This window comes from Sphaerodactylus townsendi, linkage group LG02 (assembly GCF_021028975.2).
Source record: "Sphaerodactylus townsendi isolate TG3544 linkage group LG02, MPM_Stown_v2.3, whole genome shotgun sequence".
Classification (NCBI taxonomy): domain Eukaryota; kingdom Metazoa; phylum Chordata; class Lepidosauria; order Squamata; family Sphaerodactylidae; genus Sphaerodactylus; species Sphaerodactylus townsendi.
Window position 1 is genome coordinate 29964277 of NC_059426.1, and position 25678 is coordinate 29989954.

At 39.9% G+C, this 25678-nt stretch overlaps 1 protein-coding gene across 1 annotated transcript in view; it reads left to right on the forward strand.

The window, feature by feature from the left end:
• The window catches only part of TLK1 (tousled like kinase 1), a 75902-nt gene that overhangs the window by 34238 nt on the left and 15986 nt on the right, over positions 1–25678 (forward strand). Inside the window, exons 2-12 of the mRNA XM_048484248.1 lie at positions 9641–9759; positions 10051–10122; positions 12019–12094; positions 14903–14949; positions 17123–17209; positions 18474–18563; positions 20815–20907; positions 21246–21356; positions 23198–23334; positions 23968–24156; positions 25455–25521. Coding sequence (XP_048340205.1) covers positions 9641–9759; positions 10051–10122; positions 12019–12094; positions 14903–14949; positions 17123–17209; positions 18474–18563; positions 20815–20907; positions 21246–21356; positions 23198–23334; positions 23968–24156; positions 25455–25521 — 1088 coding nt within the window. The remainder of the gene's footprint in view (positions 1–9640; positions 9760–10050; positions 10123–12018; positions 12095–14902; positions 14950–17122; positions 17210–18473; positions 18564–20814; positions 20908–21245; positions 21357–23197; positions 23335–23967; positions 24157–25454; positions 25522–25678) is intronic.

A 25678-nucleotide genomic window follows, 5' to 3' on the forward strand; every position in this document is an offset into this window, starting at 1 on the left:
ACATGTTGGGTTTTTTGTTATGTTCGAATGCATCAAACAATCACAGCTAATGACACTTTAAGTGTTTATTCTCAACAGTAGATTCTCTGAGATTCATGTTTTGTGTGAATGATCAAATGATACGAGCAGTGTCAAACTGTTCTTCTTTTTCTGTAACTTCTGTAGTTTTACTGGTATGTCAAGAAAACAATAGTGCTTGACTGTTTGTGGGGGCTCATTTCTTAGCATGTCCTGTGGTAGTATAATTGTTTAAGAAGTACATGTATCTTTTGGTATATGAAATTATATTTTATAAAGCGAAACATTAAAGTACAGATTTCTTATGAAACGTTCCTCACATTTGACTTCTTGTGCTCAATGTAGGTTGTACTGATGACTGCCCCTAAACACCATAATAAGAGAAAATGACATTGCTATGATAGGGCATATGTGCCTTTTCTTGTTTTCTACTGTTTAAAAGCATCTTACAAGTGACTTGTAATGTATTAGTCTTTTTATGCACAGTCATTTGCGTGAGGTTTTTTTTTGTCTACCAATGATCGGACCTCAGTGCCATTTTTTAAGTTGTCAGCATATGTTGAAATGATAACCTACTGACACCTTTGATTCTGATTCTTCTGATCTGCTTTTCCTTTCCAACTAGACATTGTTGAACAAATGGAGGAAAATACTTTTGTGATTATGTGGTGATCCTTCAACTACTGAGATGTTTCTTATAATTAGTCTTAATGAAAGGTGTATTAAAACTTGTGAGTTGATTTTCATCTCTTAACTGTGGCTAATGAAAGTACTTTGGGAGTCCAAGCAGAGTTACTCTAAGCCCACAGAAATGGAGTAACTGCATAGGATTGGGCAATAGGTAAGGCAACAGCCAGGAATCTCAAATGCTGCCATTCATATAGAGGCGGGCTTGGTTACAGTCGGGGCAAGACTGTGGATTGCTGCATTTTCTCTGTGGTTGAAACTGCTCTTCTTTACAAATGGCCTTCCTCACCTTGTGTTATTGAACTCCCTCATTTCCCCATGGAGGAAGGCAGTGGAGCAGAAATTGAGCTATTAGGGCCTTTTACAAAATGATATCAGTTGTGTTAGGAGTCCCATTTATGATATAAGTATGTAAATAAGGTGGAGATGAGAGTGTGTCTGCTCCTGTGGGGACGGGAGTATTGAGACACTAGAGCATATCCTGTTTGATTGTAAGCTCTTTAATAATATTAGGGAATCTTTTACTAACAATATAATTGCCTACTTTCTAGGGAGAGATAGGAGGAGCCTCCTCTCACTTATCCTTGCTGACAAAAATCATGAAATCACTTCTCATGTGGCCAAACTTGGATGGGCGATATATAATATTAAGAAAGCTGATGGATATTTAAGGTCTTAAATTTTAAAAGATATATATATGTATACGCACAAGGTTTTTATTACTAATTTTATAAGATCTTTTAAAAGTATTATTTTGAACTATCCATGGGGATTTTATAATATTTTTTGAAATCTTTACATATTTTAGTTTAAATGTATTTTATAAATTTTATGAATTATTTATATACTTGTGGTGGGCTAAAGATACTATTGCTCTGTAGTTGGTACTTTGACCTACTTCTCTTGACTGTTTCCCCTTGGAGAACTGAGTAACATCTGAGGCTATATTTTATGTACTGGTGTATTTTACTGAATTGTATTTTTTAGTGTAGTGTCCATCAGAGTTGTACACAGCAGTGGGACACTGCATGACAGCACAACACCCAAACCTGGAAGCTGCTGTACCTGCTGAGATTCCTCATGAAAACTTGTGTTTGCTACCTGCTGGACAATAGCCAGGATCTGAAGTGCCATGCAGTTAGTCCTGCATGCCCACGGAAATGTTGTGTATGTTCTTCACATAGAGCAGGCCACCATGCCACATATCAAATCGCATTTGAATTTGAGGAGCCTTTCACAGCCACATTGAGCTGTGATGGAAATCAGCTATTCCAAGGGAAGATGTCAAAAATCTAACTGAATACAGCCAGAGGGCTGTCAGAAGTCAGTCATTTTCAATCTGCAGGCAAAACGATTCAGCCATGCTGCAGTAGAAGTGGCATTGGTCCAGAACGGACAGCTGCGGTAGTTTAACAACCATTTTCTCAAGTGCAGAAAGTTCAAAATGAAAATTCAGTAGAAATCCTGCTTCTCAGGTACTACTTGGTGTCAGTTGGCCTGCCAGCAGCTCACCTGCTTGGGCTGATTCTTCTGTCCCACAGGTGATTTCCCCATTTTACATCCTGTGGTCAGCATTTCTTATCCAAAGTGATGCCATTCACTCTCTCCTCGGCGCCTACAGAATGTCCCACTCATGGGCTTCACCCTCACACTGTACATCAGCAAATGGCATGTCTTGTATCAGTTGTTCCATTGCTGGATGTCTACAGGCACCCTCACACATTAAATGGCTTCTTTGGGGAAGCTTCATTTTCAGGCCATCCAATTAATAATCACTGTCTGTCCTAGAAGTTGCACATATTGTTGCACATAACTAACTAAGCCTGCATTTTTGAGCACCTACAAGAAGTGTCCTTGGAACATATGATTCTTAAAATGCTGTACCTAGTGGCAGTTAACTTCAGTTGGAGAATGTCAGAGCTTAGTGCCCTTTCATAAAGGTTTCTGTGTTTGTGGCCTTTTGTCTTGGGTCCACTTTCTATCAAAATTAATTCTTCTTTTTGCAGCAAGCAGGAGATCACCCTACCTTCTTTCTGTCTCAGGCCTGTTCATCCAGTGGAGAATAGTGGCCAGACCTTGAGTCCATGTGAGGTTTTATATATACATTTTAGGAAAATGGTTGTTTGTAAATAAAAATAAATATATTTTTCCTGATGGAAAATTTGGAGAAGCACTGAAAAAAAATCCTTTCAAATGTTTGTAACGTTAAATGCTTTAAAAGACAAGGTTTTGCATGAGAGTCAATTTTTTTTAAATCAGATTTTCCGGTAGAAATTTTGGGAAGCACTGAAAAACACCTGTGATTCTCCACCCCCTTTCAGAATGAATGGAATACTTTTAAATATAAGAGATTCAGTAGAAAGAGAGTCAACAGTGCAGACAATATTGATCAGTTTGTTCTTATTGACAATATATAGTAATCAGTAGTTGCTAATGTTTTTTGAGCCATTCTTTGTTATATGAAACAAGACCATCAGTCTCTATTAATTGTTGGCAGTATGCAGCAAAGATAAAAAAAGATTTTAAGAAAACTGATAAGAGGAGAACAAAATAAATGTACTTGGGGTAAATTTCAAAATTTTATTTTACTTATTGGAATGCTAAACTTGGTCTTCATTGTTACATTTATTTTCCTGGCGGGATAGTAATCTTGGCATTGGAAAAGATGTCTCTATGATGGCCCAAGTGTCCCCTACAATAGCTTCTTGATTTGTAACATTCAGAAAATAGAACTCTTGATGCTGTTCCTTTATTACTGTGAATGCTTTTTTCTTGACAGAAATCAGTTATATGGTTGGAGGGGAAGTCATTTGAAACATCTCTAAATTAGCATAAGTAAACAGGTAGGCCTAAGGAGAGGACAGCATTTTCAGGAATGGGCAGTCTGCATTGAATTGAACCTACGACTCTTCTGAGTCCTCATAATTGGTACTAACTGGTAATTTAGAAAGCTTAAAACTGATTTATCCATGCAAAAGAATGAGGTGGAAATGAGGTGATAGAATTCTGAGGTGGTACAGTGGGCTAGCTGGACCACTTCAGAATGCTACTGGAGGATCACAGAAAACCAGCACAGCAAGGGAAAGGGTAAATAGCTTTCTCCCCTGCTGGTACTGCATGTAAAGTAGTCTGCATGTGTCTGCATGTAAAGAATTTGTGTCTGCATGTAAAGAATTTGTATGTAACGAAACATTCAGATCTGGAATCCATCACCTGCAGTCTGAAGTGGTACATTCCAATCTACCACCTTCAGCGTTCCACCATCAGTAAATTAGGATTAAGTTGCATTTTGTGGCATTTTTGAGAAACTTGCAGCTCAGTCTTAACTAGATACACCCAGCTACGACCATTGATTTCAGTAAACTTCAAGTGATATTATTCTGTTCAGGATGTACTGTTGGGTCTATTTAAAGTTTTGGGGTGTGATCACATGGTTTTTTCATTTTTTTTTTTTGGCAATGGTTGCGGTTGTGCAGAATGGAAGGTTGAAGTTTTTTCTTAAAATCTCTTTAGCGTAAGTTCCCTTTGTCAAGCAAATCATCCGTATTTCATTTGCAGTGTAAGCTGATTGTGAAAGTCTTGCACTGAGATTTTTTATGGGGTGCAGGATTTTGAAATAGGTGCAGATATCTCTTATGGAATGGAGCATGGTAGCTACATGCTCGTTCAATTGCACTGAGTTCAGAGTTTTTTCTGTTCACATGTAGGTCTGTATCCTGTATGTATTATGTCACTCAACCATAGCACTTACTTGCTTCTCCTGGCTTGCAGATTTCATAAATGGGTAGGCCGGGTGTATACTTAGTTACTGGCATCTACTCTTGCTTCCTATGGCTTTGTTGGGGAGGTTAAAAGGCACTGAATTTTCATCAGTGAAGCTTAATATTCATTTTCTGTAGTCTTGCTTGCTGCACTTGATTCTTATGCAAAAACTCTTTGTATCCTCTGCTGTTGTGTCTTGACAACATTGATTAATTCTAGAATGAAACAGCTGACATTTACTAATCATTTTTTTTGCAAAATACTCCTGATGGCAATCAAGCATCAAATCTGTAACAAATCCAAGCCCTATTATTTGGATTTAAGTAGATTTAGCTCTATTAAGCTTAGATCCTAGTGTTTTTGTTTACTGTGGTTATATTCTCTGAATCTATCTAAAAGAAAAATTGAAGCATCTGTTGTAGGAAAATACCTGCTTCTATTCACAAGTGAAATGCCATGCTTTAGCCAAGTGAATAATGTACTTTATGACGTATACACATTCTAAAAGGCCATGAATAAACTTTAGTGTTGTAACGATCTGCAAAAGCCGTCACCAGGTTGCCACAGATAAGGCAGTGTTTTTTCCTGCCACTTGCCTTTTAAGATAAAGAATTCCTTGCACTGTGTTCTTTGTTTCCAAGGAACTCTGTCTTTGGAGCTCCTTTCTACTTCTTTCTTGGCCTGATGCATTTTCAGCCAGAAGGAAGGGTGGAAAGAGAGAAGAGAGAGTATTTTTTTTAAAGTGAAATATTTGCTACCAATTTCTTTTCAAAACCTAAAGGCCAGGGAATTTCAGTGATATTCAGCTGACCAAATGCATATTTATTATTTACTTCATTTATAGTTCCATATTTCTTCCCAGTAGGGACTGAGAGTAGCTTACATCATTTTCCTCCATTTTATACTGATAATAAATATAGAGATCTTTTAGGTAAGAAATAAGTGACAGCACTGTGCAATTTTTAGTTAACGTCATAATACGTGTAGTATTAATTACAAAATAATAAATGGCATGTAGGCAGAATAGGGAGGTACACATCCATACCCATTCTCAAAGCATCACGCTCACCTAATTATGCCGGGATTGACCAGTCCTAGGGCAAAAATAGCCTGTAGCGTTGTCTCTGAAGAAAGTATTGTCACTTGAAGAAAGTGTGCAAGGTCATTCGATATGGGGCAGAGAAAAAGCCTATGAGAAATAAATACTGGTTATCCAGCTGGAGCAGGAGACACAAAGGGTAATTAGTTTACCAGTTGTGTCCTCTAACTTTATCTGAGCCTTATATATGGTTTCAAGGTGTTTTTCTGCCTTGGAGAACTTCCCATTTTCAACTGGATTCAACCAGTTGAACTTGGCTGACCTTCTCATGTTGGCCCCTGTTGCTGCATTGCTGCTTTCAACTTTCTGGTCGACTTGGTCTTCCATCATAACTCAATAACTTTTTCTGCTTTTAGCCACCTGGCCATAGACTTCCATCTTATTAATTGGCACATTCTTTCCTGCTGTTTATTCTTATCTCACTCATTACCTTTCAGGAGTTTTAATCCATTTATTATCACATCATTAGTAAACTCCCAGGAATTTCAGCCTTTTGACGTTATCCCACTTTCATACTTCACACAAACTCCCATCTGTTTCTACGTCACCTTTAATGATATTCCATATGCACCTTGAATATATGTTAATTTGTCCATCAATATATTGATTCGATAATAAGAAGTGGTTATTAGTTATATGCTCGCAGCAACTCTGCGTGGTAGGTTAGGCTGAGGCAGGGACGTAGGTATAGATTTTTCATGGGGGGTTCAGGGGGGCAGGCTACCACCCGCCCCTGGGGGCGTGGCCACATTTTCCCAAGCCCCGCCCTCAGCGTCAGTGCTTATAAAAGCAGCTCTCCGAGGATGAGGATGGCAGACTCCCCTGCCCCACCCTCCCCCGCCCCACCAGCTGGGCTCACAGCCGGCAGCCCCTTCTGCCCCCCCTCTGGGCAGAGGAGTAGCTAAGGAAAATGGAGCCTGGTGCAAAATCTGAGTTTTGTGCCCCCCCCCAATGGGTGGCCACTGTGATGCTGGAATCCACCCCCAAGCAGCATCACTTTCAATGGTGTTTAAACTAGGGAGCCCAGATTCTCCTTTTAAATCCACCTTAAAGGGAGAATCTGGGGTCCCCAGTTAAAACAACATGGAAAGTGATGCTGTTTTGGGGTGGATTCTCCCCCACCCTGAAATAGCATCACTTTCAATGTTTAAACTGGGGACCTCAGATTCTCCCTTTAAATCCATGCCGAAGGGGGTGGATTTAAAAGGAGAATCTGGGGAAATTTGGGGGGTGCCTGCTGTCAGGGGTGCAATTGTTAAGCTAGCAGCACCAAACATCCAGGGTATCTTTAGGAGACTCTCCTAACGATACCATCCAGGTTTGGTGACGTTTGGTTCAGGGGGTCCAAAGTTATGGACACTCAAAGGTGTAGCCCCCATCTTCTAGCTCCCATTGGAAACAATGGGGGATGGGGGCACCCACTTTGGGAGTCCATAACTTTGGACCCCCTAAACCAAACCTCACCAAACCTGGGTAGTATCATCAGGAGAGCCTCCCAACAAATCCCTGAAATTCTGGTGCTGCTAGCCTAAAAACTGTGCCCCATGCAGGCCAAAACCTGAAAAACACTTAAAAAAACAGAAACGGGGCGGAGCTTCGGACATGTAATGGGGGGTTGAACCCGAGAACCCCCCCTTACCTTCGTCCTTGGGCTGAGGGTGTTTGGCTTAAGACCACCCAGCAAACTTCCATGGGAGAGTGGGGATTCAAACCTGCTTCACAGTGGCAAGGTTCACTTAGAAATAAGTCCCACTAGATTTAATGGCGTTTATTCCCAAGTGATTGTCACATGCTTGCAGTCTCAAACTTATGAAGCTCCCTTTTATGTGTCAGACCATGGGTCCAGTCGGTGGAGGCAAGTCTACTGGTAAGTTAGTCTCCAGGAGACAGGCAGAAAGTGTAAAAGTACATTAAATATCCATAAAAATCAATGAATATTATAATAAAAATTTATCTGAGTATTTACTTCCTCCTCAAAAGAACAAATAGATAGCCCAAACCGTATGTTTAAGAGATACATAATGTGAGTTATGTCACCAATTAAAGACTTTTTTAAAGTAATTTTATAAAAAGGCTCTGTGCTGTCCAGTATAGTTTAAATAAAATAAAGTTGACTAGCAAGTCCCACCACAGTTTTTGGATGTCTGTAATGTATCAGCATTGTTTTAAATGGTTTTAAATAACAGTGATGTTTCAGTAGGCTTTATGAAACAACACTTAGCCGTCAGTTTATGAAAGTGGGCTTTTCAGATGAGCGTTTTTTAGGGACTAAGCTGGAGTTTTATTGCTGCTGACTTTATGCAGTTTGGGATTTTTATGATACTGTGGTTTTTAAGCTGTTCCTGACATAGCAGTGGTTTTATAACATTAAGCTCATTTGACCTAATCTTGGAAGGCAAGGTAAGTACCTTAAATAAATCAAAGTCTCTGCAAATGCATTGCTAATTTCATTGTGCAAGTTGCTTAGCAGCATTTATTATCTCCTTTCTGTATGATTCTTGAGGTACCATAATACTGCATTTCAAAATAGTGAGAAAATACACAATTAGAATGTGCTTTGCATATGTATAGATGTTTGAGGGTTTTTTTAAAAACCTATACTATCAAGTACAGCTACAGCTACATTTAATCAGAATGATGCCAGTTTTGTAGGTTTATTACTTTTAGAAGTATGGAATAAAATATTATATTTAGTGTCTGGAATGTAACTTTACTAAACTCCAAGAAAAAGTATGTACACTTTTGATTGTATGAAGTTCAGAACACTTCTGTAAAGTAAGCCTTTGTATCTCCCTAAGTCTACTGAGTGTAGGAAAGACATTTTAATAATTTCATAGAAAACATGATTAGGACTTCAGTTTTGCATTATTCATGTTGTCTGCTAGTAATTCTCTACAAGTTAATAATGAGTCTTCAAAGTTTCAAAGCAAACTTTCCATTAGTTTTCTGGACTATATTCTTTAGTCCTAACAATTAAAATTCTGCTCATCACTTCAAATGATGCATCAGGAAAAAAATTGTCTTTTAAAAATGTTAATTGGGCAAAATTTGCACAGTGTCTTATGCATAATTTTGTTGTGGCAAGGTGAGCAGTGTAGGGTGCTGAGCCCTGCTTCCAGTGCTGGGTATATTGCTCTGCTATTCCTTCAGCAATCAGATTTTTTGTATACATTTTCAAGCATGCTTTCATAATTGTAAGAGCTATGTACTTCTTGTTTTTCATGACGGAAGCAGAGATTCTCATGAACATGAGTTGCGTGCTGTGCTGTGGAATTGTGCCTGCATATAACCCAGAATTTATCTAAATGTCTTTGTCTGAATTTGGCCTTTGTTAGGCGACATGCTATTATGTTAACATACGCTCTGATGTCTTCCACATTAGTTTTCGTAAAATCTCTAGAGATTCTTGCAAACAGTTGAGTTGTTATCCCCTTTTGTTTTACACCCCATTTTAAAAAGATTTATAATTTATATTTCACTATAGTATCTGCATTCTCTGTAGAAAACTATTAAGATTGTGCAATGCACAAAGTCACTTCTTCAGCTTTTTGAGAGCTGACTTGCATTTGTTCTGAAAAAAGTTGATATTTTTTACAGATATCTTGTCTAAATAGCGCAAAACGAAATGCAAATGTTTCTCTTCGTAGAAATGGGATGGGATATATGGAGGAAATTGTTCATGTATGTCTTGGATTGTTCCTGAGATGCCATAGTGCAGGTGGTAAATAGTACAGTATTGACATGACAGATATCAATTTGGGGAAGAAGACTCATCTTTCATTCTCTTTAGAGCAGCGGTTCTCAACCTTCCTAATGCCGCGGCCCTTTAATACAGTTCCTCATGTTGTGGTGACCCCATTGGAAATATGTGTTTTCTGATGGTCTTAGGCGACCCCTGTGAAAGGGTCGTTCAACCCCCCCAAAGGGGTCGCAACCCACAGGTTGAGAACTGCTGCTTTAGAGTTTGTTATAATACTGCTGGACTCCATTGTTTTAAATGAACTAAATTGCTTGTTGTGAAATTATACAGTGATCTACTGATTGTGGAAATAACTGTGGCCATATATTTTCTAGGTGCGATGGATGAACTTCATAGCCTGGATCCAAGAAGGCAAGAATTGCTAGAAGCCAGATTCACAGGAGTAGTGAGTGGCAGCACAGGAAGTACAGGAAGCTGTAGTGTTGGAGCAAAGGTAAGTAAGCGTTTGGACCGTCCAGTACTAATGTCTCAAGTTTCAAGGAGCATTCGTGCCTAGCCTACTTCAGAATCAGGTGTATTAATCAAGATGTCATAGTGACTGAAAGAATGTGCTAAAGTTTATCAGTTACTTGAGACTGCCTACTCAGCACCCAGTTCTTGGAAGCCATTGCATGAACTTCCAGCTGTGGCAGAGCGTATGAATGTTTTTCTTGACTTTCAAGCTTCATTAGGTCTGTTGATTGTGAAAATAATTTCATGTGTTTTTAAATTTTTTTTTAAACAGGCCTCAACAAATAATGAAAGTTCTAATCACAGTTTTGGAAGCTTGGGATCTCTAAGTGACAAAGAATCAGAGGTATGAAATAATTAAAAATTAATAGTTCTGATTCAAGATTAGATTTGAATGATGGAGTTTCCCAGGGTGCCTTTCTGGTTGTGGAAGGGCACCTTTACATACAATCTGGTGTTAATAGCATCATTTGGTGAAGTAACTTTCAGTATAGATTTGTGGAGGATTGCCTCAATCCCTAATGGATACATGTATACCCCCTGACAGATGGGCTAGCTTTTTCCAAGATTTATATGATGACCATGAGATTACACCCCTACCATCGGAGTTCCTAGACAAGGTGCAGATATGGCCGGATGTCTACCCTCAATAAATTAAGGCCCTTATAAGCCAACTAAAATGGGGGAAAGCCCCTGGCTCAGACAGTATCTCCCCAGAAATGTTAAAGGAAAACATAGAATGGTGGGGACAGTGCCTAGCTGCACTATTTACATATTTTGATAGAACAGGACGAATTCCCAAAGCTTGGAATTTAGCTATTATCATTCCTATTTTCAAAAAAGGAAACAAAGACAATCCAGGCCAATTAGCCTTTTGAATATTATCAGCAAACTGTATGCAGGACACGTATTAGATAAGTTCCGAGATCAGACGAGATCGGGCACGTTCAGGGTGGTATGGCCGTAGGCTATTAGATAAGTTAAAAACATGACTAGAACAAGAATAGGTAATTGCCATCGAACAAGCAGGCTTTAGAGAAAGGAAAGGAAGGGGATTGTCCCAAGTTTCAAAAAGCGTCTTAGATTTTCTAAAATTGTTTTTAGTTTCGTTGCCAGCTATAGTACTCAAGAGTGGTTGTTTGCTCCTTGGAAAAAACACTGCCATTCCAATTTTGATTAGGTAGGAATGTGTTGATGCTACTTCTAAAAAATTTAGAAGTTAAATGAAAATAGAGCTAGAAAGTTCTGCCTAAAGACTGATGTAGGAATGTGTCTTAAAAAGTAAAGTATATTCTACTGGTAAATTTTTCAGTGTACTTCCAGCCTTGATAAATTTTCTTTGGCTGTACGAGCCAAACTCATTTTACAGCCTTCAGGGTTTTGTATTTTCTAATTATTGCTCCTATGAAACTTAAGCGCAAACTCTTCACAGTTTGTCACAATTTTATTAAAACAATGATTAAAGTGTAGCGTGTAAATAATTATGGTCTGACTTTGAGGTAATATTTAACAAAGTAAGTAATATCTAATTTTAACCTTTCTCCATAATTTCTCATAACTTCATTGCTGTTTTAAAAAACTCTGTTTAAGTGAATATTGACTACCTGAGCCAGTTTGAGAGCAGCTGGTTAAGAAATGAATTCATCTGCCATCACAGAATACCAAGGTTATAAACACGAAGATTACAGCTTCCTTTTAATTTTTTTTAAAGTGTTAGATATCTTTAAGGTGTTTTGCACATGAGGGATAGGTTTGTGTAGTTTCCCCTATGGCAAACACCAATACAGTGGAACCTCGGTTTTCGTTGACTGCGGTTATCGTTGGTTTCGGTTTTCATCGATTTTTTCCGTGAACATTTTGTCTTGGTTTTTGTTGGTTGCCTCGGATTTCCAATTTTCCAAGCCACACAGCAGCCATCCACGCTTTGCCACAATCTTCCTGTGAAACTTCACAGCAAAGAAAATATGAGAAAGATCAGGCAAAAACCAGGGAAATCATGGAAAGGGCACAGAAACAGCACAAGGCTGTGGAGAAGAAGGATAAACACCACACTTGTTGGCCTCAAATCTGGAACACATAACCTGTGTAGAAGCCACCTGATACAATTGAGGATGTTGTGCATTTCAATTTAGTGTCTGTGTTCTTAGGTACATGGAGTTTTAGATTATCTTGGGGGACAGGAAGTAAAGTCCCCTTTTCTGATACACACATGGATTGAACTATTGCTGATTTGCTTTTGCAGACTCCTGAGAAGAAACAGTTGGAACCTTCCAGGGGAAGAAAAAGGAAAGCAGAAAACCAGAGTGAAAGCAGTCAAGGTAAAATTGAAGGGTTTGCATGGTAGCTGATCAGTTAGGCATTCATTATGTATGGGTGGTTCAGCTGATACATCAGTTGAATGCATGTCATTAAGGACGCTTCAGCTTTCTAGAGTCAGAATCTATTTTTTTGGGTCAGTGCAAACTTATCTTCCCACCACCACCGTTGCTTTAATGACGCATATGTTTTTCATACAGTCTGTTTGAAAATTTTAATTTTGTTCGTATGTTATTGATAGCTCTGGCTACTAACAGTTCTTTGTTCACGGATAGCCCTTGAGGTATTTCCCCCCCCCCCACACACACTCCCAGGAAACATGGGAGGGAATTGATTTTGTAGTTGTGACTTCCATGTGAACAATCAAAGCTGTCCACTTAAATGTGAGCCTTATGCTTTCAGATTGATGTTAAACTGTGGTCAGGTGACCAGCAACAGGGAGCCTTTCACTCGCTGAAATCAAGTGAAAATTGAAACTCTCTGGGCTCTTCACGCCATCTAGGAGGAACCAGACTGTGTGCTTAATTTTGGGTGTTTTCCTTAACTGGGCTTCTTGACATCCACAAGGAATGACTACAGTGTATGGATGGCTCTGTTGCCGCTGTTGTCTCTCTTGCCTCTTCACGTTTATGTACTTTTTCATGTGGGTGAAGAGCTGCCACCTGATAACAAATATTATAGAAACATTTTATTACAAATGTTTTATACTGCAATTAATTGATAACATTCAATGAAGACGTTCACCCTTAGAGCTAGAGGTTTTGTTTATTTAACAAAAGGCTGCTTGCGTTGTGTACTTCACATTTGGTCTGTGACTGATTCCTAAATGCATCCCTATTCCAGCTGTCAAACGGGAAGAGAGATCAAGGAGGGCTCTAGGCATATTGTGTGCCAGATCCCAGAGGAAATATGATTTCAAAGTGTATTTCTTTTATCTTTGCACACTGTCATCCAAAGTACAAAGTCTGGGTGTGTGTTATGCGTAGATGCACGCATATGCAGAGCAGACATATTTTCTCCGTCATTCAACTCACTCAGTTGATTAAAGAGCTGTGCATACTTCAGAAAGATGACTTGCATTTTTTACTACAGCACAAGCTTTGGATATATGTGAATGCTCTTCCATTACTTTGCACCTGCTTCTTTGCCTTTAGTGTTTGAAAAAATAAAAGGAATCTATACAGAATCTAGTTTGTCAAAATTAAAAAAGAAGAACCTATAATAATCGTATACATCAGTTAAGCCCGTATTGGTTTTTGAACAACTGGGGCTACAACTTACTGAAGTGGTATTTTATCAAACTGAACTTATATCAGAACTCTATTATATTTTAATAAATTGTATTACCTGGTTCAGTAGAATTGGAGGATCTTCTGGTTTTTATCATAGACTCATATAGTTGGATGAGACTACAAAGGCCATCAAGTCCAATCCCCTGCCATGCAGGAATACATAATCAAAGCACCCTTGGAAGGGATGGGCTTCATCCCTAACTTCTCTGGTTTTAAAAAAAAACCTCCTTAAGAATCTCTTCTTCTCCCCGGCCATCATATATACAGTCTTTACATATTCTACTATGAGGATTTCAGTGTATGTTGCATAAAGTAACAGTGGTTCTCCAAATACGGGTCATGTCTCAAAACGTGTCGTAACTTAGTTTTGTAGCACACTTTGCACAGTTTGTCCTTATTTCATTTCACAAAAATACAAGTAGGTGCCCTTCTCTTACAGAGTATAAATGCGTTTGCCTGTATGTTGGTAGGGACCTATTCCAGGAGATTTATTTCCTGCATGTTCAGTTGATCAGTTGACTGCAAACAGGCTCAGCCCTTTATGCTCGGCAAGGGCCGACTTGTAGGCTATTCTGAACAAGAAGATCTGAGTGTATGTCTGGCCAAGTTGAAAGTCATGTTTAAAGAGATGTATCTATGCCCCCTGAAATTATACTGTTTTGTTCCTTGGGAATTTCACCAGAGACTTGGTTGCTTGAAAGGTTTGTAGAAGACGACTTTATTTACGGTCAATGACCAAATATAATACAAATCTCCAATTTAGCAAAAATATCTACGAAAGATTTGTAAGACACATTTATTTGGGTTTGCTTATGGCGGCTCTTATTTGCAATGGGTTTAGTTTTGAAGTTTAATCTTGCAACAGTTTGGCATGATTTGATCTCCTAGATTGCTCTTCAAGATATAATAGCTCTTGTTCTGAGCTTTTAGGATCAAGCAGATCAGAACAATAATCAAACACAGCAATCTATTTACTGCCTTTTGGAAGTCTGTCCAATAAGTAACCAAACCAAATTATTGATAGGCCTGTTTCCTTGTCAGTCATATTCAGAGGCTAGTGTGAGCCATTAGCCTTGTTTGTGGTGGGCATAAGCTGGAGTGTTTAGTACCTATGAAACCTTTTGCCACACTGGTCTTTAAGCTGCCACAACACACATTGTTTTCAACACAATTGCTTTTCTAAAATTAATCCTGGTAGAGTTAGTCATGACTCAGTATATTGCATTCAGTGGGAACTGGTCACAGTTCCTAAGCAAGCCTTTATTGGGATAGAAACTGGTCACAGTTAATTTTAGCTGGATTGCGGCTTTGGTATAAACGAGGAGTAATTGGTATTTTTTTGAAAACACAATTATACTTTCAATCTTTGAATGAATATATTTAGGGAGATTTGAACATTATTGTGAAGAACCCATTCACAGATAAATTTTAAGGAAGAAATGATAGTATTCATAACTTTGCTGTTTATTATGTGTTCTTAAAATGTGTTATTAAAATATTTTTGTGTGTTTGCTTCAGGGAAAAACATTGGGGGACGTGGTCACAAAATTAGTGACTATTTTGAAGTAAGTTTCTGTTTTACTTTAAACAATTACGGCATTTCTCTGTTCACATATTAACAACTTATTTTGGTTGATGCAAACTAAATGTTCTCAGTCCTCTGCTTTAACTGCATATTAATAACCCAGCAGCACTATTTTCTGGGAGCTTTTATATGACAGATTAGGTAGTTTGTATGGTGTTGACATAAGAAAGTAAGGAGCTTAGTACAGTTCTATACAGAGTTACTCTAGTCTAATCCTGTTAGATTTAGACTGCCTATAGACCTAACTATAGGTTTTTACTGAGGAGCAACCACCAGGCTAATAATTAACACTGGTAGGTGTCTTCTCATCTCTCTCTCAATGTGTAGAAAATGTGTAGAATTTAGCAGTACTTAATTCTTGAGGAAATGGCAGAATGAATGTTTTATGTAGTTGTGTATGGAGTAAACTCAGTGTTTGGTCTGAGCTGGATATCCATCTAGAGCAGGGGTCTGCAACCTGCGGCTCTCCAGATGTTCATGGACTACAATTCTCAATTGGCCATGCTGGCAGGGGCTGATGGGATTTGTAGTCCATGAACATCTGGCGAGCCGCAGGTTGCAGACCTCTGATCTAAAGCATAAGTGTCAAACTCATGGCCCTCCAGATGTTATGACTACAGTTCCCATCATGATGCTGGCAGGGGATGATGGGAACTGTAGTCCATAACATCTGGAGGGGCGCAAGTTTGACACCTGTGATCTAGAGTTATGGGTTAATGATTTGTGTCAGGCTGTGGAGAGTCACATGTCTTGTCACAGAACTATTCCCCTGCTTGCATCTTGCTAACCCAGATTCCAGTTGGGTTCTCCAAATTAGCATTTGAGACTACTACTTTTAATTCACGTCCAAGAAATAAGATAATCTCTTTCTTTTAGCACTTAACTGGGCTGATCTTAATCTGACCTTAAACCACTTTTCCATGTGTTTGAGAGACTCAGCATGAAGTGGGAGGAAAGGCCGTGGCTCAGTGGTAGAAGATCTGCTTTTTATGCAGAGGCTGCTAGGTACAAACGCTGCCTCTCCAGTGAAAAGGATCTGCTGGTGGGTGATAGCCTGTACCTGAGACTTTGGAGACCCACTGCCAGCCACCAGAGACAGTACTGACCTTGATAAATCAATGGTCTGATTTGGTGCAAGGGAACTTAATATGTTCATGTCGGCTGAAATTATAGGGTTTGGTGTGTTGCTCCAAGCATCCCCAGTAATTCTTAGCATGACCAATGAGGAGAGAAGGACTTTGCATAGATGAATTAATTTGAGTTAATGGAAATCATGCTCATTATCCAGGCTTCAATGAGGTAAACTAAATGCGCTGCTGAGGAGGAATAGAGAGCATGGGCTTCTTCTGTTGATCTCCTGTGTCCCGACATCTCAAATTGAGTGGACCTAGTGCAACTGTACTAGCAGTTTTCACTCCTTGTAGACTGTTCATGTTCCATTGGTTCTTGATGGCTTGCCTAGCTGACAGAGATATGTTAAGGCAGGGGTGTCCAACTCTGGCACCTCAGAAGTTCATGGATTACAATTCCCATCAGCCCCTGGGCATTTTCTGGCTGCCCCCGATGAGTATAGAGAGGCAGAATGCGAAGCAGTGTGGTGAGAGATTTTGAAATAAATCGGTACATACATTTTAACCTCCGTTGCTTCTGTACCCCTTGTATACGTGACCAGATAATATCCCTGTGGTAGTTAGACTGTAGGAAAATGTCTTAATTTTTTAAACTGTGTATCGTTTCAGGCAAACTAAATGAGAGAATGAGAGGGCTGTGGACGAATGTGTGCATACGAAACAGTAGCTTGGCCAGGAAATTCCCCAATTTGGATTGGAGCTCTCCCCCCCCCCCCCCCGTTTTTTTTAAAGGTTTTATGTGCATAGATGAGAGGCAGCTACTGCAACTAAATTACCCAGATGAGCTTGACAAAACAGTAAAGTTCCGTTCTGGCAGTGGCTCTCAAATGCAGAGTAGCAGAAAAGTCCCGAGAAATGCATGGAGAAGCCTTACTGCAGTTGGGTTTGCTTGTTGGCCATTTGAACTTTTAATTCCTTCATACAGATGGTTTAATTTACATAATTTAATTTTACTTGCTATTACCTTATGTGTGCTCAAACATATTTTTGATAAATATTGGGGGTTACTCTTTTTCTCTCTAGTACCAAGGAGGAAATGGGTCGAGCCCAGTAAGAGGAATGCCTCCTGCAATCCGTTCTCCTCAAAACTCACATTCCGCCCCTTCTTCCGTAAGTTTAATCCGCACAGCTCTTCGTTGTTGCCATTCAGTGGAAAAATTCCTCCACTTTTTAAAGCTAACTTTCCAGAAGTTTATGGGTTTTGATAGTTACGTCTCACAGCAAAATAAGCGTCTTCTGTCTTACTTTTGTTTTTCTGCTTGTAAGCATCGGGGATATGTTTGCATAGAATGCTCCAGTTCAAACTCTGTTCAGGGCACAGCTACAGGAGTGTTCCAGGAGAGCCAGTGTTAAGAGCAGGTGGATTCTAATCTCGAGAACCGGGTTTGATTCCTCACTTCTCCACCTGAGTGGCGGAGGCTTATCTGGTGAACCAGATGTGTTTCTGGAGTCCTACATTCCTGCTGGGTGACCTTGGTATAGTCACAGTTCTTCAGACCTCTCTCAGCCCCACCTGCCTCACAATGTTTTTGTTGTGGGGAGAAGAGGGAAAGGAGCTTGTAAGCCACTTTGAGTCTCCTTACAGGAGAGAAAGGTGGGATATAAATCCAAATTCTTCTTCCATTTTTGCCTGTCAGCAAGTCCATAGCTAGAACTCTTAAGTAAGGGGCTATTACAAGGTAACATAAACAAGAGAAACCAAGACATGAAAATGTTAGAAATTATTAACAAATTAGTTTCAATTTTTTAAAAATTGGCTGCAGTGTTGTAGTTAACTGCATGTTTCTTATTGAAACTGTTTTACCAATTTAGCATACAAGGCACTTTCAAAGATGCGCCAGAAAAGTAACCTTTTTCTTAATTTCCCATAACAGTAACTTGTCATCTTTGTAAGAGTGCCTTGTATGAAAAATATTATGATGCTGTAACAGTCACTGAACAGTTTCCCTCAATATCTTGTATGTAGCAAGTCTTCATGGTAGTAGAAACTCATAGTAGCGGATGACCGCTGACATAGAATGATACCAGCATGGAAGAAAATCAGTCTAGCCAGAGGTGCCGTCTCGTACAAACAACATTCTCAGTATATTGAAATAAAGAGGATAACGAAATAATTGTTTCCCATGTAGTACCTGTAATACATAGCCTTTATACTGAGGAATGAAGAACAGTTCCAGTTGTTAGTTCTTGTTGTATCCAGTATAGTAATGACTCCTTTACTCATAAAGAAGTCAAAGGATGGTGGAAAAGCCAAACTCTGAACAGCCTCTCTCTTGCTTATTCAGAGCAGTTTTATATATTAAACTTTTAACTTTATGGCCTTCATCGTTGTTCAGTGAAAATACAAGTACAATTTTGTATGTACCTATTTTAGGTTCGCCAGAATAGTCCTTCTCCTACTGCACTATCTTTTGGGGACCACCCTGTTACCCAACCAAAGCAGTTGTCATTTAAAATTACTCAGGTAAATACTTTGTGTTATAGTTCTGCATTCAGTACTAAAAATGTGTGGGTTTCATGATTCTTCTCCCCTTTTTTCTCTTCGTGGTTTGGAAGTGGTGCTTAGAAAAGGTTGCAGGTGCTTAAAACCGAAGCATCTGTTACATTGATGGATTGTTAAAACAAATAGCAAGAGAGAAAACAATGGGTTGCATCTTATTATAAATAACTATTTCAAACGTAGGTCAACCATGTGACTTCCAAGAGAAATGTTGACCGAAACCTCAAAGTGCTTTGGGATTTTAAATTGTCATGATCTTGAAAGGTGAAGTTGAAAGTGAAAACAGGGGAAGCAGTAGAATAAATGGGAGGATACAAATAATGTATAAACAAGGCTATGCATACTCTGCACTAGAAAGGATAAAGTTAAAACTGATATGCCTTGAAAAACTGAGTTGTGTGATCAGTATAACAGGCAAATGTAACAAATTTGCTTATTATTATTATTTTGCATAGTTTTGCCATTTCTTCATAATTCGTTCTAGCACTGTTTCCCATTGGAGAGGCAAGAACCATTGTCAACATTCGTTCAAACGTGTTTTCCATGTGTAAGAGTAGAAATCTATCACTTTATAAAACAGGAAAACACCAATTCATAGCTGAATTCTGTGCCCACAACTATACTGTGTGATTTTTTAATGTACTTTCACAGATGTATATTGTGGTTAAAATAGCAATCAGCCCTATCCAACGGGCCGGGTGCCCGGCTGTGACCCCACAGCTGCACCAGTCTGCCGCTCCCAAGGAGGCTTCCTGGTGGCAGAGGAAGGCTACAAGCATGAAAAAGCCTCCCCACAGCCAGAAAGCCCCCATTGGTGGTGCAAGTCCAAAGCCCCATTCACCGATACAACAGGGGGCGACTGCTGGGTGGAAGCTGAACTAGCATTAACTCCTCCCTGGCCACGCCCTCAGACCGCCCCTGCTAGGCCGGTAAGTGCCCCAGGGAGGGCAAATCCATCTGCCGAGCCCCATGCCACTTCCAAGAGCTGATTCTCCACCCCTCCCTTCGGTTGGGGCTTCCAGTCTGTTTCAGGTGACTATTGGAGTTAGTGAAAATCTTATCCTATATCTTCTGATGAGCGCAGTCCTTTTACTGTTTCATTTTTGACGGCTAGTTTTCTGGCTGGACTTTGAATTGTCTTCCTTGCTGCTGAGCAACTGATGACTCCTCAGCTTAGTTTCTCAGTTGATTCCATGCAGGCTGGTGGCCAAACTCTTCAGTCGGATTACTCAAAGGGGAGTTGTTGTTTGTTGATACCTTCTTCATCCGCTTCCCTCGAACCTTAGAAGCTCTCAAATCCGAGGAAAGTGATGCATGGAAATTCAAGAACAAAGAGAGATTCACTTCTGTTACTCTCCTTCGATGCAGAGTGCCATTGAAGGGGGAGGTAGCCATACAAATCAATCCTCACTGCTTTCCTGTTTTCAAGCTTTTTAATCCCCCCTTTTTTTGCAAAATACGTAGCTCATAAGGTAGAAGAATAAACAAGCCCTGGGCCCTACCAAATTTGACAGTCTTGTCCCATCTCCGGAAAGTCAGCGTGATGTAGTGGTTAAGACCGGTGGGCTCTAATCTGGAGAACCAGGTTGGATTCCCCTCTCCTCCTTATGAGTGACGGACTCTAATCTGGTGAACCAGAGTCGTTTCCAAGTCATCCACATGAAGCCTGCTGGGGGCCTTTGGGCTAGAGCAGGGATCTGCAACCTGCGGCTCTCCAGATGTTCATGAACTACAATTCCCATCAGCCCGTCAGCCTGACCATTTGGCCAGGGTGGCAGGGGCTGATGGGAATTGTAGTTCATGAACTTCTGGAGAGCCGCAGGTTGCAGACCCCTGGGCTAGAGGCAGTTCTCTCAGGACTCTCTCAGCCCCATTTCCTCACAAGGGAAGGAGAGGTAGGGAAGGAGTTTGAAAGTCACTTTGAAACTCGTTTGGGTTGAGAAAAGCAAAGTATAAATCCAAACTCTTCTCCTTGAGTCATATTTGCAGCAGGCGCAGCACAATCCTGTACTAAAACTAAGAGTTCCATACAGTGATCACTCCTGCGTCCCACGAAGAGAAGAGCTGGGAGCTGCCTCTTGTGAGCTTTGCTCAGGGAACATTTGCTCTTTGTCACATGCAAACATGCCATTTGTCAAATGACCAGGATGCCCTAGGATGGAACTATAACTGAGTTTGCCAAATTTGTTTGCATTTCCCACCTTTCTTTATGTAGACCGATCTCACCATGCTGAAATTAACTGCACTTGAAAGTAATAAAAATCAAGACTTGGAAAAGAAGGAAGGTCGTATAGATGATTTGCTCAGGGTAAGTATGATGATGATAAAATTGGGTATTGTATTTATGAAGATATAGAGCAGATTAGGATGGCAAATAGGTCTTTTGTCTGCATTTGACTGCAGATGCCAAGATTATGAATGGTATATGATGTGCGCATGTCCTTTTCTTTCTTTTTTTAACCCTAGATCTTCCAAATTATTTTTTCACCTTATGTGATGGAATCCTTTTTTTCTTCTCTGAGCTAATATTCCTTCCTTAGTGGACAGATTTAATGTTTTTAGAATTGTGAGAGGGTAACTGTACAGCTCTTGTTCGCGTGGAAGTTGTTTGGTATGTACTGACTATCGGTTTTTTTAAATTCTTAGGCTAACTGTGATCTACGACGACAAATAGATGAACAACAAAAACTACTTGAAAAATACAAAGAAAGGTTAAACAAATGCATTTCAATGAGTAAGAAACTTCTGATTGAAAAGGCAAGTTGAATTCAAGACAAACGAATGCTCGGTTGCTTGAGCCTGTGGATTATGTATAGTTGCAAAGGCCAAAACTTACTCATTAGATCACACCTAAGTGGGAAAAGAGCCCTCTGTGACTGCTTTGCATGTTATTGTTCAATCCACTATTTGAGAGCCAGCGTGGTGTAGTGATTAAGAGCCAGTGGATTCTAATCTGGATAACCGTGTTTGATTCCCCACTCCTTCACCTGAGTGGCAGAGGCTTATCTGGGGAACCAGATGTGTTTCCGCACTCCTACATTCCTGCTGGGTGACCGTAGGCTAGTCGCAGTTCTTTGGAACTCTCTCAACCCCCCGACCCACCTCACAAGGTGTCTGTTGTGGGGAGAGGAAGGGTTAGGAGCTTGTAAGCCACCTTGAGTCTCCTTACAGGAGAGAAAGGTGGGGTATAAATCCAAACTCTTCTTTTTCTTCCATTTGTGGATTCTTCCCACTATAGTAATGCCACAGCAACATATGCAGTCTACAGTCATATGGGCAGGGCCAGCTGTATGGGTTTGTTCTGTTCTGTCGCCTCCTTCCTGGAATGCAGCCATGGACAAGAGGCTCCTGCGCTGTGGGGGTGATGACATGCAAATGGACTCTGGGGCAACTTTCTTTGAGCAGTGGTCAAATATAGGAGAGGGTCTCAAAGTTGCATTCCAGTGCCAGCATGAAGAAGCCTATCCTGGTTTCTCAATCTTTTCTTTGAAGTATATTTTACAGAATGTGCTTGATTGGAAAACGTATTTTTTTAAAACTGGGAGATTTTCTAGTGTAAGCATGCAGTTGGTGCCCCTTATTCTCCTGCTGAGTGCAACCAAATGCGTACACAGCATAAAGTGTCTCATAAACAGGAGGCTTTCATCAAGAATTCAAGGAATCACAGCTTTCAAAGGAGCTGCTTGTCGCCGTTGATGTCACAAAGTGCTCCCAAATAGGTGGCCATGATATTCAGGCAGTGCTTGCACTTTCGGCTGGCGTACTAAATGTTGCTGGCGGGAGTGGAGTGTTGATTCAGGCAATGAGAACGCTTGAATAAAAATCTCTGGGTCCTGCACAATTACTACTACTACTACTACTACTACTACTACTACTACTACTACTACTACTACTACTACTACTACTACTACTACTACTACTACTACTACTACTACTACTACTACTGTAGATTTCACAGCTGCCAGATCTTTAGCTGGTTGTTGGCCTTCATTACAATTCGAGCCTCAGTTCGAGGCCTAGGAAGTTGTAATATATCGGCGTAGTATTTGTGCGGATCCCAGCAGGGCTGCCTTCTGAATTTGACAGATGTTAATTTTGTCAATTCGAAGATGTTTCAAGTGCTGCCCTAGTGTTTTTGGGATGGCGCCCAGCGTGCCGATTACCACTGGGACAACCTCAGCTGGTTTGTGCCATAGACGCTGAAGCTCGATCTTCAAATCGCGGTATCTAGTGACCTTCTCGTGTTCTTTTCCAATTACCCTCCTGTCACCAGGGACTGCTATGTCGATGATGATGATGTCATTATTATTATTAATTAATCAATCAATCAATTAATTGATTGATTGATTGATTGATTGATTAAATTAGATAAACTGCCCACCCCCGAAGGACTCTGGGCGGTGTACAACAGAACAACAACTAAAAACAATACAGCACAATAAATAATAAATAATTAAAATTCATAACTCAACTCAATATAAGATAGCAGCATTGCTTTAAGATAGCAGCATTCTACAACCAATCAGTAAAAGTGTTCAGTTGAAGATGCTAATATTGAAAAGGTTTGTCCTCTAAGTCATAATGTTTTGGGTTTTTAGAGCACACAAGAAAAACTGGCAAGCCGGGAGAAGAGTATGCAAGACAGGCTACGCCTAGGGCATTTCACAACTGTTCGACATGGTGCTTCGTTTACTGAACAGTGGACAGATGGCTTTGCATTTCAGAATCTTGTGAAGTTAGTAAATGTTATTTTTAAAAAAATTGTTAGTAATTAGCAGTACCTGAAGTGGGGCTTTTAAATTAGTTAAAATTGCTAGCGTCAGGATTAGTTTTTCAAACCTGTGCTTTTTGAAATTTCATAATGCAGAACAGAGCTTTTTTAGTCAATGGAGAGTGATGGATTTTTTAAAGTTTGGCAACTTCGAAAGTGCACTGATGAATGATACTCAGACAGCCTTTAAGAAAAGAAGTAGGAGACATACGAAATGAGCTTTCTCCAGGTGGAACAAATTTAAACCAGGACTACCGATTCTCAAACTTTGGTTCTGTGCTTCTGTTCTATAAGGGCTTGCAAGCATCTGACCTGCAGTGTAGTGGCTTCTTCAGTCATCTATAGTGGAGCAGCAAGGAGCGACGGCCCTAGGTGCCTGAAGGGGTTCTGCTAGCGTAAAGTAGGAGGAAGAGTAGTCACCAGAAGAAAACAGCTGCCACCACAAGGTTTCTGGGCAGAGGCTGGGGAGACATTTAGCTAAACGAGGAGTGGGGTAGGAGTGAGAGGAAGAACGTGTGATTTGAAAGCGTGACTCGGTTATGTCATGTTGTTCAATTGAGAGAAGAATATTTTACGCATGATGGTCTGGGTTTGCAGGCAGCAGGAATGGGTGAATCAACAAAGGGAAGACATTGAAAGGCAAAGGAAACTTTTGGCGAAACGAAAACCTCCAACGACAAATAATTCACAGGCCCCATCTGCCAATTCAGAACCGAAACAGAGGAAAAACAAAGCTGTCAATGGAGCAGAAAACGATCCGTTTGTTAGACCCAATTTACCACAATTGTAAGTTTGGATGGGTTTTTCTTGTCTCTAAGTTAATATTAGTAAAAAGAAATAATTCTACTGGATTTTATACATGACAAAAAATGGAAAAGAAACAGTTACACAAAAGGGAACTTTGAATGGGAGCTCTTTCTTCCCTCGTCCCGCTGGCATTGTTGTGCGGGATAGAGGGAGATAGATTTGCCCATGTTCCAACCATCTTGTTAAATGCAGGTTTAACTCATTCCAGATAATTCACTGGGGCTGTTGGGGGAACATGAACTGTTGGTTCTTATATATTACATTAGTTTTGGTTGCACAGTAATTGAGGTTTGTAGGACCTGCAAATGTTCCATAACATTCAAAAGTTTGATATAAAATCTGTGTTTAATAAATCTGGAGGTTGAATTAAACAGGCCTGTGCCAGCACCAAATGCATGTTTAAATGGTTGTTTTTCAAAAATAGTATGTTTAGTACAATCCTGCTTTCCAAAGTCTAGATAAATTATTAGAATTCCTTATCAAAGTTTTCGTCAGCATGGCCAATTGGCCAGGCGCTGGTAGGGGCTGAAGGAACAGAAGTTCCTGAACATCCGAGAGCCGCAGGTTCCCCTACCCCTGGCCTAGTACGGGGGTAGGAACCTCGCGGCTCTCCAGATGTTTCAGAGACTACAATTCCCATCAGCCTCTGTCAGCATGTGGCCAGTGGCCATGCTGGTAGGAGGCTGATAAAGTGTAGTTCTATTTATCTAAGGTTAACCTAATAGTACAGCTGTAGAATGAAAGTCACTGCATACTTTTTTATCGTAAAGTCACATGAGGATTTTAGGCTGCCATTGAAATCACAACTGGTACCTACAGATTGATATTTGCCATTTTCTAGGTTAGCATGTTATAAAATGTGACCAACACTTTGCTCTATACATACTGCTTATTTTCTATAATAATGGCAAGACCTGGTATATCTCCTACTGTTGTGAACATTAGAAACTTCAAATGTTACAACCTTATTTTATATGAGACATCAGCTACATTTGAGTCTAATGCCAACAAGAAAAATAGGGCTTGTATTCCTTTATTTGTCCTTGCCACCATTTAGGAGAGGTACACATCAAGAATTATGAAGATAATCCTTAGAATTTGGAACCTTTTTGCTCCATATCTAATATCTTGGCCATCTAAAATGTAACTGCTTCATAAAATTCCAGAAAGATTAGTTTTTTAGTGATCAATAAGATATGCTTTGTATAAATCATATAGGTACAAACTAATTTTGTAGCATTGTTGCAATAGTTTATTATTTATACTAACTTTTACAGGCTAACGTTAGCAGAATATCATGAACAAGAAGAAATTTTCAAGCTTAGATTAGGACATCTCAAAAAGGTATGTTGTTGTTCTAGGTTGCCTTTCTAGTTACCCAACCACATTAAAGTTTAACTACTAGTTACATGAGAAACTTGCTTTACAAAACAGAGTGCTGTACCAAATGGTGATGCGTGAGTTGGCTATTCTGAGAAAGAACTAGAGGTTTAAAATTTGT